Source organism: Oreochromis niloticus, linkage group LG12 (genome assembly GCF_001858045.2).
Source record: "Oreochromis niloticus isolate F11D_XX linkage group LG12, O_niloticus_UMD_NMBU, whole genome shotgun sequence".
NCBI classification, from domain to species: Eukaryota; Metazoa; Chordata; class Actinopteri; order Cichliformes; family Cichlidae; genus Oreochromis; species Oreochromis niloticus.
The window spans coordinates 27,129,566-27,143,702 of record NC_031977.2 but is presented as its reverse complement, the minus strand read 5'-3'; the positions used below and the strand labels follow the sequence as shown (position 1 = coordinate 27,143,702).

Below are 14,137 nucleotides of genomic sequence, written 5' to 3'. Positions count from 1 at the left end.
GAAATGTGGTGTTTAACTTTCAAGAAGAAACTTAATGATGAGGAGAGTGAGGTTTTACACATAACAGTGACTGTTAATTGATTACATACAAAAGCAGAGCTGTGTTCCTTTTGTTCAAGGAGAGAGAGAAAGTAATGAGGAAGATAAAAGGATGAAGACAAGTGTTACAAAACATCTGTCATTCAGCAAGTCAGTATGGCAGATTCTTACATCTGACCTGTCCAGCTGCTTCTAAATAGACATGCAGATAGCCTAATAATAATGATCTAGTTAAACTATCCTACTTCCCTTGTTACAGACTGGCCAACCTTGGCCACAATCTGATGCTTAATGTCAAATTTCAGCCACTTTATTATAGAAAACATCTACACGTGTGCTGAGCTCGACATCCAGCCGGGCCTTGAGCCACTTTTACAGCAAACAAATGCTTTTGTAACTGACCAACACCGCTGGTGAGAGCATGGCACAGGCCAAAGCATTGTATAAGCTGGCTGTGACACTTTTGACCGGTTAAGCTACCGCCAAACTGCGGGGAACAATGCGGGAGGAGAAAGGAAAATACAGACACAATGCGTTTCTAAGGTGACTAAACTCAAACCTGGAGAGAGGCTGCAAGCCAGACGGAGTCCAGCGGGAGAAAAAATACGTATTGTTCCTGTGGTGGGATACAGACGTGTAAGGTTCTGGGCAAATGAAAGCTAATTCACATTTAACTCATTTAAAAAACTTAAATGAACTGGCTAAATAAAAGATTAGCCTACACGAAAATGCAGGCTGTTTAAATTTGATACATTTTATACTGATGAAAAAAACCTAAACAAAACTAGTTTAACCATTTTTATTTTATGAATGAGAACTGGGTGGATTTAGATTATAGTACGCTATGTGGTAATTTTGTTTGCTGTGCCACAGATTTGTGAATTTTCCAGGTTAAAAGTAAAAATAACAAACACGGAGCCGGTTTTTGTTGTTGTTGTTGTTTCTGTTGGACGTGATGATAAATGAAAGGTTACTGTGGGTTATCTTGAGAGCTTAACCTTTTCTGTCAATCATTTGGGCTCTATGACAGCCTGATGGAGCACCTGGCGCACTGTCCCGGGCTCGCACTCGAGGTGCGAGCGCATATGGAAGTGGCAGGTGGCAAGAACGTGCGTGCTCTCGCGCCGTTCGGCCCACTTAGCGCCAGAGCAGCTCCTCATTAAACAGTGTGGCCCGCGGATACACGGCCTTTACCCGCAAAACACGGCCACTGATTGCCCACCAGAGGAGCTGTTACAGGTTTATGACAACGCATTAAATCCAATCAGTAAAATCTGCAGTTTGCGGAGTGTTTATTAGTATGTGTTGTCAAAATTTGCTGATGTTTGAATTCACTTCCAAACATCTAAAACAACTTATTAGGCCTACAATTTAGAAATAAATAAATATATAAATAATTATAATTGTATTTCTTAACATGCTAAATATTTTAGGTTATTCGCTCTGTTAGGGTCTCAGTTTCCGTTTTGGCATTCTTTCAGGATTTGTGATTTATGATTTACTTATAATAAATTTTCGTGTGTTTTAAAGGTGCTAAACTGCACGATCCTACCTCTTTCCTAAAGTAACTATAGCCGATAATCATCATTAGCCTTTATATTTAAAATGATGCTTTCTTCAGCGACATAACAAGCTGAATAAAAGCCTGCATCTGCAAACCATGTGATTAAGTGTGCAAACTGACACCACCCTAAAGAAATAAAGGTGAAGTAGTTTGTCCTTGTCTAAGTTAGGACATCAACTGATAACACGCAGCCACCTCCACCTTTATAACATTACCGCGTTGTTCTTTTTCTTTCTTTGTCTGTTTGTTTCCATTAGAAACCAGGACGCGAAGGGAATCCCTGAATAGGAGCGAGTCTATAGGCCGCTTAATTAAGAACAGGGGGGGGAAATGGACCTAACTGCCAATAGCACAGCAGAGGACTTTGCTTCCCGCTCCGGCGTCCGCCCAGCGAGAGTATATAGGAGAGGAGACAACAGGTGCACCAGGCATGACCGGTCAGTGTCCTCACTAGGGAGGACAAGTGGGGGACTGGGGCATGCTTAAATGAAGGAAATGGAAGATGCGCCTGAAACGCTGGAGTGAAGATTCACGCAGATGGGTAAGTAAGTTATAGTTGCGGGCAATTAAAATAGCCTCAGTAGAGCAGTCAAGACATGTTATATGTTACTTAGGATCGTTTGCTGTTGCTGCTACCAGGCAACTCAAACACTAAACACAGGGACTCTTCCTATTTGGGTTCTTCTAACCACAGCATGTGCTATGTATAGTGGTGTAGAAAAAAAAAACAAAAACCCAAAACACACAGTCACTGATATTAATTGCAGCATACTTGAAATAGTCCTCAGCTTGGTGAATAACTCTTTGAAAGCGTAGACTAAGATGTTAGACACTAGTTTCACGTGATGATGAGCTGAGCTTGTGGTGTTTTTGTTTTTATGATCAGGAGGATGTTGCGAGATTTTACAGGAAAGCGGCACTTTCCATTCAAGGTAAGGGGGGAACTAAAGTGAAACTGGCATTAAAATAATCAGAAATGTTCCCGCTTCATTTGTTGGCTGCCTCCTTCCTCTTTCTGCTGATCTTGCAGTGTCAGTGCGGCAGTGTACTGCTGCTGGCTGTGCTATTTGACTGACAGCTGTCAGCTGCACTCCTCACTGCTGCTGTCATCTCACCTGAAACATGTTTGTCGGCACTGCCACGTAATCCGCTTCATTCACCTGCGAATAAGAAGTCAGCCAAGAGTGAAGCTGGGAGACAATTCTACATTTTGCATACTGATAAATAACTGAGCAGCTGAACGTCGGCAGTCAAATCCACGCATTTGCATTTACATGGACAGAAGAGTTGTGGCTGGTTGGGTGGCAGTGTAATGTTAGCTGACGTTTCTTCAGCCAGCTCACACTGCTCTGCTACTTTAACAGTTACATTTCACTCTGTGGGTCACACTAATGGCTCAATAGCCATTCGATATGACTTTTAAATGTTTGCAAACTCTGCAAAGAAAATATTAATTTTTAATTATAAGGACAGTTTAGATGAAAGTGAAGCTGTTGAATTGTGGGTGACTGGAAGGCAGTGTCTTGTTAGCTGGTAGTTTCTTCCTGTCCCAGCTCACCTGCTGCTGCCCTCCAGCTGTCCATTTAATCCACACCAACAGTGATGTCTGTAGTCACCCTTCACTGCTATCAGTTAGTATTAAGATGCGATTCATTGATTCCGTTATCTATTTTATATTATTTTCTCATAGTCATAAACATTCAGAAAAAAATCAACCACAGCATGGAAGGTATCAGCACCATATTTATGCAGATGGCCTTAATATCAATGCATTAACATTAGTAGCTAATGTGTAATGTGATTTAATTATTCAGTTAAGAAAGACGCTTGATACCCACAACACAGGACATCTAAATGAAAAATCTGCAAGTCATTAGTTAAATCAAATACTTATGAGAGCATTTTATTGTTGGATAGATGCTGCACAGTTTGCTGGGCTCAAATCAGTCAAATCAGGCTCAATTAATTTGCTTCCTCTTAAAAAAAGATTTTAATGTAAACACTGGAGAGATGAAAAGAAGGAAAGCTGAACATTTCAAAATGCCAACAACTGAAAAGCTAAATAACCACTGCAGCTGCAGCAGTGGTCATTATAAGAAATGCTCATCACTGACCACAGGATAAACACCCCCACATACACACATTTACACACACACACACACACACACACACACTCTGACTTGCATTGCATCACGGTGATTGCCTGATATTTTCATCTTGCATCTTTCTGGAACAACAACCCTCTCCAAGCAACACTCACTGTCAACAGTTCAGTCCTTCCTGGCTGCCACAGCTCAGGAAACACAGACATAAAGCAGTGCTATGTCCAGTGCTGATCACTAGGGGCCATCATAGCTCCACTCGTTTCTTTAGGATGATTTCCCGCACCATCGCTGTGACCTCTTCTCTGATGCTTTCCATGGGCTCGTCTGTTCGCCAAAATCGAACCACCTTCCCTTCTGGGTTCACCAGAAACTTCCAGAAGTTCCACTTTGGAATTTTCTTCACAGAATCTGAAAAACAAACAAGATGTCGCAGAACAGTTGTTAATGCTACATTTTTTTTTTTTTAATTTATCTTATTTTTAAGCAATTTTTAGAGTTGTTTGGGCAGCAACAAGTAATTCAATTTCCATATAGTAAAACAAACTATTACACACGGAAGACAAAAAGATATTCCTCAAAGATAAAGCCAGGACAAAACAGTGTTTCACTCAGACAGACACATCAGGCTCTAAAATATGCTTAAAAACACTGACAGTTAGGTAGATTACAGGATGCTAAAATACCAAAAATACCAAATGCCTTAACTTCATAACTTAATAGCAGATTACCATGACAACAGAAAAAAAGAACCCCAATAACTCCTTTTAGCTACTTTGTAACAGGAGTGGACACTATCAAATCAAAATGATGAATACACAAAAATTATATTAAATAAATAAAATAAGAATAAAAGATCTAAACAATCCTATAGTATCATTTCAATATTATATAATTTGATAGTGCAGTGAAAATGTATGTGTTGTAACTGAAAATCAAGTGAAAACCTAACACTAAAAAACTCAAATGTGCATACTTATTTTCATATGCTGTAATAGCATTAATTCAAATGATAAATTCCCCTTGGCTATTGCTAATCATTATAGCTCGCCATGACTGTTGTGTTACTGTCCATTAAGATGGTTAATAAAAACAGATATGGACCAGAATGTGAGTTCTGCTGCTTTACCAACATAAATTAAGTTGTTATTTAGCAGATATGACACTGAATTGATTACATTTTATACCATCAAGTCTTGTAATCAAAGAATAGATCAGAACCATACTTTATATTCCAGTTACCTCTGGAGTTCATAGACTTGTTCTGCAGGTCTTCTTTCAGGTGCATCATGTTCATAAAAACTCATTAAATTACCCTGGGGTGATTGAAAAATACAAAACTTTATGTTCAGCTCCACATTTTACAACAGTAACAGATTATTTTCCTCTCAGATGAAGTAAAAGTAGGCTTTGCCTAATCTTGTTTGGTTTTAGACTATCAACACTTGTACCTGGAACACAGGTGAGACCAATTGTTACGTATTTGTAGTTTGAGGTTTGGTGACAGCTCCAAATTTGACTTCCTTCCATCCTTAAATACACCGTGCACTTGGAGCAGGTATAAATATGTAATCAGTGTTTCTGTGATCTCACTCAGTGATCCCACAGTCATGATATTCGTTAAAAGCCTTTCTCCCAACCTGTGAGGAATTTGAAAGCAGGGTCAGCCTCTGATCCCATTATTTTGATCTTGCTGAAGAAAGGAAAGGTAACGCCGTAGGCTGACTTGGCGAAAGCCTCGATGTCCCGGCTGGTTCCGGTCTCCGTATCCCCGAACTGTCCGCAGGGAAAGGCCAGGACGTTGAAGTGAGAGGTGCCCAGCTCCCGGTGGAGCTCCTGTAGAGACTTGTAGTTCGCCTCCGTCTGCTGGCAGTAACTCGCCACGTTTACAACTAAGGACGCCTGCAAAGGAGGGGATTAGGAGCAGTGCACAGTTAGTTTAAAAAGCTCTTAAAAAGACGCACTCTGCAAATAAATCAAGTCTAAACTGACACAGGGTAAGTTAAACGCGGTTTTGGCCAGATTTATTCTCAGTCTGAAACGACGGGTGATGATGTGGACATACTTTTCCTCGGTACTTCTCCAGAGAAACCGTCCTCCCCTTCGCGTCCTTCACCTCGAAAGAATAAAAATCCTTCGGTTTTCTGGGTTTCACCAGCTGGGTCTGCAGAAGAAATAAGCACCCCACACCCACCGTCATGCTCAACAGCACAGTTAACTTTTTCGCTTTTGGGTTGGAGGACCTGGTAGGATAACCTCCCAAAGCCTCCATCTTGGAGGGGAAAGAACAAACCGTGGCTTGAACTGGGGCTCTCCTTCCAGAAGTTCTGGGGCGGATCAGAGGAAAGAGTCGCGTTCAGCTGGACGGGAAACGGTGCAAGCGACTATACCGGAAACTCAGCAGCAAAATAAAACTAATAATAAGTGAATTTGCATTTAAATACTCGACTTGCAGCTACACTACAGAAATCTATATAGGCCGACTACAGGGTCAGCTAAAAATATATTTTTTAAAAACAAAAAAACAGTGTCTTATCTTTTAGGTTTTGTTAGGTGTGTTCAATGTAAAAAGCATAAGAAGGAACGAATATTGAGACTGATGTATATAACACTTGTTTTTAATGTTTAAAAACATTAAAAACAGAGATCAGGAACGTATTATTCTTTAATAATAATAATAATAATAATAATAATAATAATAAACATGCCTGAAGGCTCAGTGCAGATTATTAGCACTAGAGGAACCTCAGCAAACACTTAACCATACAAACTTTCCAGTGGCTTCCTCAGTAATCACTGTAAAGCATTTAAATAACTACTGAATCTTCATCTGCTATGAAAGGTTTCGAAAAATCTTAACAGGAAGTTAGGCTCTTAATAGATTAGTTTGTAATGATATGAAGTTACTGTTTAGTACATTTTAAATAACCTTATTTTGAGATGGTATTAAAAAAAATCATTGTTATTTGTCTGCTCAGGAACAATCCGAGGCCCACGAAGTCACATACAAATGCTTCAGGAGGCGGATCATCCAGAGGCGCTGCAGAGAAGGCCCTGTTGCAAGTACCCCACTGGCCCCTGGGCGGCAGTGTGAGCCAAGCTTCGAGTTTGATACCGTCTGTCAGAGGCTGGAGCTCGATTCTCCACCGAGAAAGCATGAACCAGGACAGGGAGTCCTACCAGGAAATATCCAAGGTATTAAACAACACAGAAGTTCAGTAATAATAATAATGATGATGCAATACTGATGCCAGGCTTATTCACATAAGTTAGTTCATTAAAAGTGTGATTAAACTCAGAAATTACCCCAAGTCAGGTTTTAAACGACTGATTTTTAGAAGAGGGGGGGAACGACTGATTCAGGATTTAAAGCATGATGTGTATGTCATATCAATGCAACAATGTTTGTATAATTTGGATAAATATTTTGGTTTAAAAAAACCTAACCAAACCAAAACGAAAAAACTTTTTCCTGCCACACGAAGACGCCACTGGGGACTGTACCTAAGCTGTTGGTGTTGCACTTGAACAACATATTTATGATTCAGCTGGGTAACACTGTTCTTATATGACACTGCTGATTTTAAAATGCACAGACGTGCACTCCCCTAGGCTTATATCTAGAAACAATACTTCATTCTTTTTAATCTTCACCAGGTGTATCATCATACTGACACAGTCATTTTTATTTGAGAGCTGCTGGACGTTTTCTATGATGTCATTTGATTTCACCAGAGGCAGCATTGGTGGGAGGCTTGTCTCACTCTGAGTCTGTTAACTTGGTGAACACAGAGTGCACGATCGCTGGCAAGACAAGGCCTGCTGCAGAAAACGCCCCACAAGAGGTTTGTTTAAGGAAGCTGCACTTCCTCATTTGTGTGTATGTGTGTGTGTGTGTGTGTGTGTGTGTGGTTGTGATGCAATAGTTTGAGGGATATGTTAAACTGACTTCTGCAAGTCATTGTCTCATACACAAACATAGAAGTTATCATTTAAAAGTGAAAAAAGTCAGAAAGTTTTGTATGTGTGTGGTTTCCAAAAGTTGCTCGAAGTGAAAAAAAAAAGTGTAAAAGAACATAATCATTTTGACATAAGAATAATAAAATATTATTATCCTATCAGGGATGGTGGTGTGGTGGCTAGCTCATCTGCCTCACAGGATGAAGGTCCTGGGTTTATACAGAGTCTGGGGCCTTTCTGTGTGAAGTCCAAAGACATGCAGTGGGTGATTGGTTATTCTAAATTGATTTTAACTGGGAATACTTTTTCTTGTCTCCATGTGTTGTGGCCCTGCAACAGGTCAATGTGCTGGGATAAGAAAGATGGATGGATATTTAGTGTCATTCCGCCATAAAATATATAAAGCATAAAAAAAAAGAAAGTCTGCATATATTGCTAATGCTAACTTTCAATGATATGCTAATGTTGGATATTTTTGAAACTTAAATATGAGTAACTGTTTCCCTTTTTTTGTTTTTGTTTTACAGCAATGGGTGTGGAGACCTGCAGTTCAAGAACCTGAAAATCTCAATCGCTCAGGTAGATCATGTTTCTTTTTCTCTCATAGAAACATGAATGATTGTGTAAATGATCTCTGGACTGATACTACATGATGTCATACTGGGAAACCCAAATACATACTGTGATCACGCTGCATTTTTTTCGTTGTTTTTTTTTTTTTTTTTTTTTTTTTTTAATGCTGGATGATGTAATTATAGGTTTACTTTATCAGACTGCACATCAGTTTTTGAAGTCTGGAGAAATTTGGTAGCATACAATAAGGAAGAAAAGTTTTAAAGAAATCACGTGTTAAGTTCTCTTAAGACTTTATTCACATTTAGGCACTTTAGCAGTCATCACAAGCTTCTACATGTTCTAGTTTACTGCAACAAGTGTTTAATGTACATCAATGTAGATGCTTGCTGCAACTATTGATTCATGTCAAAAACACGACACAACAAAGAAAGTGTTTGAAAATTAATGGATTAACAGCAGATGTACAATGTATGTTACAACAATATCTTTTAAATTATATTTTATCATTGAAGGTTATGATGAAAGAAAATATGATCTTCAGCCATTTGCCACTCTGAACAAAGCCACTCTGAGCCTGCACGGGAAGTCAGTGGTTAAGTTGGCAGCACCATCAATGCTGAATGACTACTGTAAGTGAAAATGAAGCCCTATATGACTTTTATAAACACTGTTTTTTTGCTTCTGTACACCACCACAGTAGACATTTCTTTTTAAGCTCCTTAGATTACAATGACCTGGATGACTGAGAACCTTCACAGACACCACAGTAGACTGTAAAACGAACAATCCAAATGTGGCTGAAATGCAGTTTTCAGCTTAAATTCATTGGGGTTAATAATGCGTTGCATTAACTGTTTAGGAAATTACAGTCACATTTATAAATAGTCTCATTTTTAAAGGGTCAGAAGTAATTGAACAAACTAGTAATCCTTTGCATTGCATTCATTCTGCCTGAAGTCAAGAATGCATGGACATGATTAAATGTGGTGCTTCCTCCCTTGAGATCCTCTACTGGGCCTTTACTTCACCATTGTTGGTTGGTGCTTATTTGTGGGCTTATTTGTATTTAAAACTGATAAGCATGCTCTTCTGGGTTTGGATCAGGTGACTCACTTGTCCTTTTTCAGTTTGGTTGTATTTGGTTAAATCTGAGCAGAGAGTATTGTGTACACTTCTTCTTCTATCAATATTGGGCCACTAAGAAGTTGCACATCTACGTGCTATAACATTTCCATCATGTTTGACGAATAATGGTGGTTGTGTTGGGGTGTGCTGGTGAAATTTCATTATTTTAAATAGCAAAGCCATGTGGGCAACAAAAATACAACCTGGAACATCTGCTACTTGTTTTTTTTCTGAAAAATACTTACTGAAAACACTCTGGTGGATTTAACAGATTTAACAAAAAATTATAATATTTATAATTAAGGCGCATTCTGTTCATCAATACATGACTCATAATTTATGCCTACAATATAGTCCTCTGTAGTCCTTTGTTTTTGCAACTTTGTCATTTCAGACACTAACCTTCTCGACTGCAGCTGTAATGGCATGGTTGCATTAGCACTCGGCTCTTCAGTTTACATTTGGAATTCAGAAACTCGTGATCTGGTTGGACATCTGGACCTGAGTCCACAATCAGGATGCCGATATCGTCAGTCGGTCTCGTCTCTGTGCTGGAGCACAGATGGAAGAGCCCTCAGTATCGCGACTAGACGAGGGGAGATACAGGTAAATGAGCTCATAGAGGTTGGAAACTTATTCAAACCAAATGTGGTATGGGGGGGCTCTGTGAGAAGGGAAGTGTCATATTTACTGAATCAGCAGGATGACTGTTTGTGGTGTCTTTGTCTCTCTTTGACTCTTTAGTTGTGGGATGTCGAACACAAGCAGAACATGAGGTTTCTGCTGTCACACCTGACTGTGGTGAGAGCTCTTTCCTGGAAACAGCAGTTACTTAGCAGGTACCCATTTGGTTTGTTCTGGTATTTAAAGAATGTGCTGTGTAATAATGAAATGGAAAAGATTGACCAATTTGGAAATTATGCTAAATAAATGAATGAATAAATAGGATAGATAGGCTTAGGATAAGAGCTAAAGTCATACAGCTTTATCCCTTTAGTAGAAGAAATGTAGATGAATTAGTCATGAACAGGGTAGGAGACACTTAATTAATAAAAGTGTCCATAAAAGCAGTGTTTTTTCTGACAGTGGATCTGTTCTTGGACATATCTGTCACCTTGACCCTCGGGCTTTCACACCTCTGGTAGGTGTAGCCACCCAGAGGGAGGGGGTCTGCAGTCTGCAGTGGTCACCAGGAGGCAAATGGCTGGCCAGCGGCTCCACAGAAGGCCTTCTCCATATCTGGGATGATGACATCATGGGAAAAAAAATGTCAAGTCAGCCCGTAATGACAGTGAAGCAGCCCAGTGCTGTCAAGGTCTGTGTGCTTGGAATTGGAGCCTAAAAGTAAACCGATTCTTGTGTGTGTTATAGAGCAGACTCTATTGAACACACATCTTGCTATGTTGTGCTTAGCTGTTCCTTTATAAAAACATGAACACAATGGCAACATTAACATGTCCATATTTAAAACTAAGATATATCTTGGCAGTCCTCCCAAAAGTGTAAAACGCTTAAATATGTAATTTGCTGTTGATCTGTGAACCAACTGACCCAGCCATATGCACAGCCCTTCTCTACAGTCAGTATCTGTTACTGATTTTTATTACTTGCCTCACTTGCAAAACAATATCAGTGCCATTCACAAGTGAAGACATGTTTGGCATTTTTAAAGGCTGGCACAGCCAGAGTCACAGAGTCTGAGCAAACGTGAAAGCAGCTAAACGTGAATAAGAGGCTAATGGTTTTAAGGTGTAAGGATTTTGGTGTTAGTGAACAGAGGCTTAAAAATGCTCTTTATGTATCCACCTTTGTATGTGTTATTTTTTTTAGGCAATGGGGTGGTGCCCATGGCAGAGAAACATTATTGCTACAGGAGGGGGATGGAAAGATGGTGAGCTGAGAATCTGGGACACACAATCAGCATCTTGTGTAACTTCTGCCCAAACAAATTCACAGGTGCTTGAGAGTTAAAGTATTGTGGATATTTTTGTTTTACTGTATATAAATGCTGGATAAACTATTACTAATTACCCCCATTTGCAGATATGTTCTCTACAATGGGCTGAAAAGAAGCGATATCTGGTTACAGGTCATGGCCTACCTCATCACAAAGTCACATCTTGGGTGTGGGAGTTTCACTCTCTCAGCCCCATTTACCAGTTCACAGGTTAGAAAACCAAAAAAACACGTGACTGTTCTACATTACTACAACCTTTTTATTAACAAAGTAAATAATTCTGTTTAATGCAACGTTAAATTGTATCAGCACTGCTGTCTGATACTATCCCAACTTAGTCTCAACACATTGAAAACACACTCATAGGAACAAATGTGTTGTGTCAATAACACAGTGAGTAATATTGTCATTGAAGCAGTTGTCAGTGCAGCAGCTCTGTCACCTACCACTAATGTCTTTAATGGCCATCGTGTGCTGAGTGATTCATGTTCTGGGCTTCCCTCTAGTGAATATGAAACTAAGGTTACTAGTTTTAATATGAGCTGTCTCACTTTCCTGTAGTATTGAGAGCTGGTGTTAGAAAACCAATACTTACGGCTTAAGGGGGGAAAAAATGAGAAATAAACCGCTAACAGAAATGCTAAATTCCTGTTTTTTCTGGTCAGGGGGGCTCAAACCAAACACTGAATGCAAAAGGCACACTGTCTTTTTCAACCCACTAGTGTGTAATATTTAATATTTTTACTTAATAAATAAATGATCAAGTAATTCTCAAAATATACTTTTTTTTAATTTAAGTTTTTTTTGTACTTTTGTGTTTTAAATAAAAACCTGCTGATCATTCTGCGCTATTTTTCAGAAGTGTAATTACTGATATCAACCCTTATGGTAAAAAAGTCCTATTCCCATAAGAATACTGGTTGTGATAAGATAGGGAAATTGACTTGTTTTTATAATGGAAAAAAAACAAACAAAAACAAAATAGTGTAGCTCCCATTGAGTCGCACCAATGCAGGCCGTTATTCTGTAGGCAGATTTTTAGTCACCATTTTCTTGGTTAACCACAGTCATAAAGTCCCCCTTCTCATTTTTGCCAATAAGGCTCTGATTGACTCAGTTGTACTGGCAAACAAGGAGAAGTTGCTACTGAATGAAACACTTGTTTGAATCACAGACAAATATGTGCGCAGTGAGGTTTGGAACAGAGTGCTTATATTGTTCGGTTTTCGGTATTATCTGTTTTTTCCATTTAACTTCATTTTGCTTTTATTCCATTATCTCCTGAATCCACGATGTCTGTCAAATTTGCTTTCTAATCCTGGTTTTTGATGTGTGATTCCATCAAAAAACATAAAAACCAATGTAAAAAGGCTTTATAATCAAGGTAATACAATTCAATATTAATTCCCTGTTAATGTGGCATTTTCTTACTACTTATTAGCAACAACAAGAACTGATTTTCAGTTCTTTTAAATAATGAATTAATCTTTTTTTTTTTTTACCAGGTCACTCTGATAGAGTCCTACACTTGGCCTTAAACCCTGACAATTCTCAGATCTTCTCCACCAGTGCGGACCAGCGCTTTCACATCTGGGATTTGTAGTAACCAGTGTCATGGAACCGTGACATTCATATTGATAATAAAGTTCTTTAGCATCTGGTTAGAAATAGGTATACAATTAATTACCACATAAGTACACATTGCTGCCTTCTTGGCAATTGTGTCATAGAGACCACACATTTCCCACCCATGATGTCAACCACAGCACAAAGCCAGTTTACCACCAGCTCACACCTTTTGTCATGCATCGTGCATGCCGCTAGCACAGGTTTCCTGTTTTAATAGCTACACAACATGAATCTTTTATATAGTTATGATATGACAGATATGCCGTACTGACTACTATCATGTAAAAGGTAGCAAAAGACAGACATGGGATATGTTTTAGTGTACACACATATGAAATAGCTCAGCACCAACAGTTGAAATCTGTTGCTGCTGACTTAAGGCTCATCATCATTTATTTGTTCTGTATGTGAGTTCACTTTGTGTTTGTTGTGTTTTTATGTATATTACATTCTGATATGTCTTCATTGTAAATGTTGACTTCCTGAATTTTTTTTTTTATTGTATTTTGCACAATGGAATAAAATTTAGGAACCTAATAGTAGAATACAGTCTTTCAGCCTGAGGTAGCTTTTATTGCCCCTATGACTTGAAATATCCCTACTACCTATTTTACCTAGAAATAGAGTGAAAGCTTTGTGGTTTGTTTTAAAAGTTATGTGTTTAGTAGTTAAATCACTTAGACTTAAGTTAAATGTAAAATGAAGCAGAATAGGTTTCTGCTTGAAAAGACTTTGTGTGTGAGCTTATGTGCTGCAAAATTTGACTTGCAAGAGCGTGACCAGAGAAGATTTAAGAGAACACTTTGTGCAAAAGCACTGTGGTGAAGACTTCCTTTATAAAAACAGAGCAAGACCCCCCCACCACCAAATCTACATGAGTTATTTCTTATAGTTTATATGTTCACAGTCACACTGAGATGTCGGAGCAAACGTGCAATGACTGAGGTCGGTTTATATAGTCCCTGTAACCTCAGATGTCTGCAAAGTCTAGCCTACGCTTTTCCACTTTTGACTAAGATGATATATAAGGTCAAGATGAATAATGTCAACACTCAGCTGAAAGCAGCACCATGCCTCAAGTGCAGTCTGAAATGAAGCCCAGTCAGCAAAGAAACTGAAATTTAAAAAAAAAAAAGAACTGAGAAGAAATCTGCATAAGTTGTGTTTCTCTGTGAGCTTACTGCA

At 38.9% G+C, this 14,137-nt stretch overlaps 2 protein-coding genes across 4 annotated transcripts; one reads left to right on the top strand and one right to left on the bottom strand.

Annotated features, from left to right (window-relative positions):
* Positions 1-1,897: 1,897 nt before the first annotated feature.
* LOC102082422 (cell division cycle protein 20 homolog B) lies at positions 1,898-14,026 on the top strand. 3 transcript variants are annotated; one of them, XR_003222429.1, is made up of 12 exons: positions 1,898-2,144; positions 2,490-2,535; positions 6,684-6,900; positions 7,441-7,550; positions 8,193-8,244; positions 8,754-8,870; positions 9,761-9,972; positions 10,111-10,205; positions 10,453-10,681; positions 11,197-11,257; positions 11,410-11,533; positions 12,829-14,026. XR_003222429.1 is itself a non-coding variant. In XM_005459820.4 (12 exons), exons 2-12 carry the CDS (start codon positions 2,494-2,496, stop codon positions 12,924-12,926), a joined length of 1,422 nt encoding a protein of 473 aa, XP_005459877.1. In that variant the 5' UTR covers positions 1,898-2,144; positions 2,490-2,493; the 3' UTR covers positions 12,927-14,026. The 3 variants fall into 3 exon arrangements, 2 of the variants coding, with proteins under 2 accessions (XP_005459877.1, XP_005459878.1); XM_005459820.4 differs by having other exon boundaries at positions 11,197-11,322; XM_005459821.4 differs by lacking the exon at positions 2,490-2,535 and having other exon boundaries at positions 11,197-11,322.
* Positions 3,481-6,086, bottom strand: gpx8 (glutathione peroxidase 8 (putative)). Its single transcript, XM_003455308.5, has 3 exons — positions 5,771-6,086; positions 5,346-5,607; positions 3,481-4,116 (listed from the first exon to the last, which is right to left on the bottom strand). The coding sequence occupies exons 1-3, from the start codon at positions 5,975-5,977 to the stop codon at positions 3,953-3,955; spliced, it is 633 nt and encodes a 210-aa protein (XP_003455356.1). The 5' UTR covers positions 5,978-6,086; the 3' UTR covers positions 3,481-3,952.
* Positions 14,027-14,137: the final 111 nt, after the last annotated feature.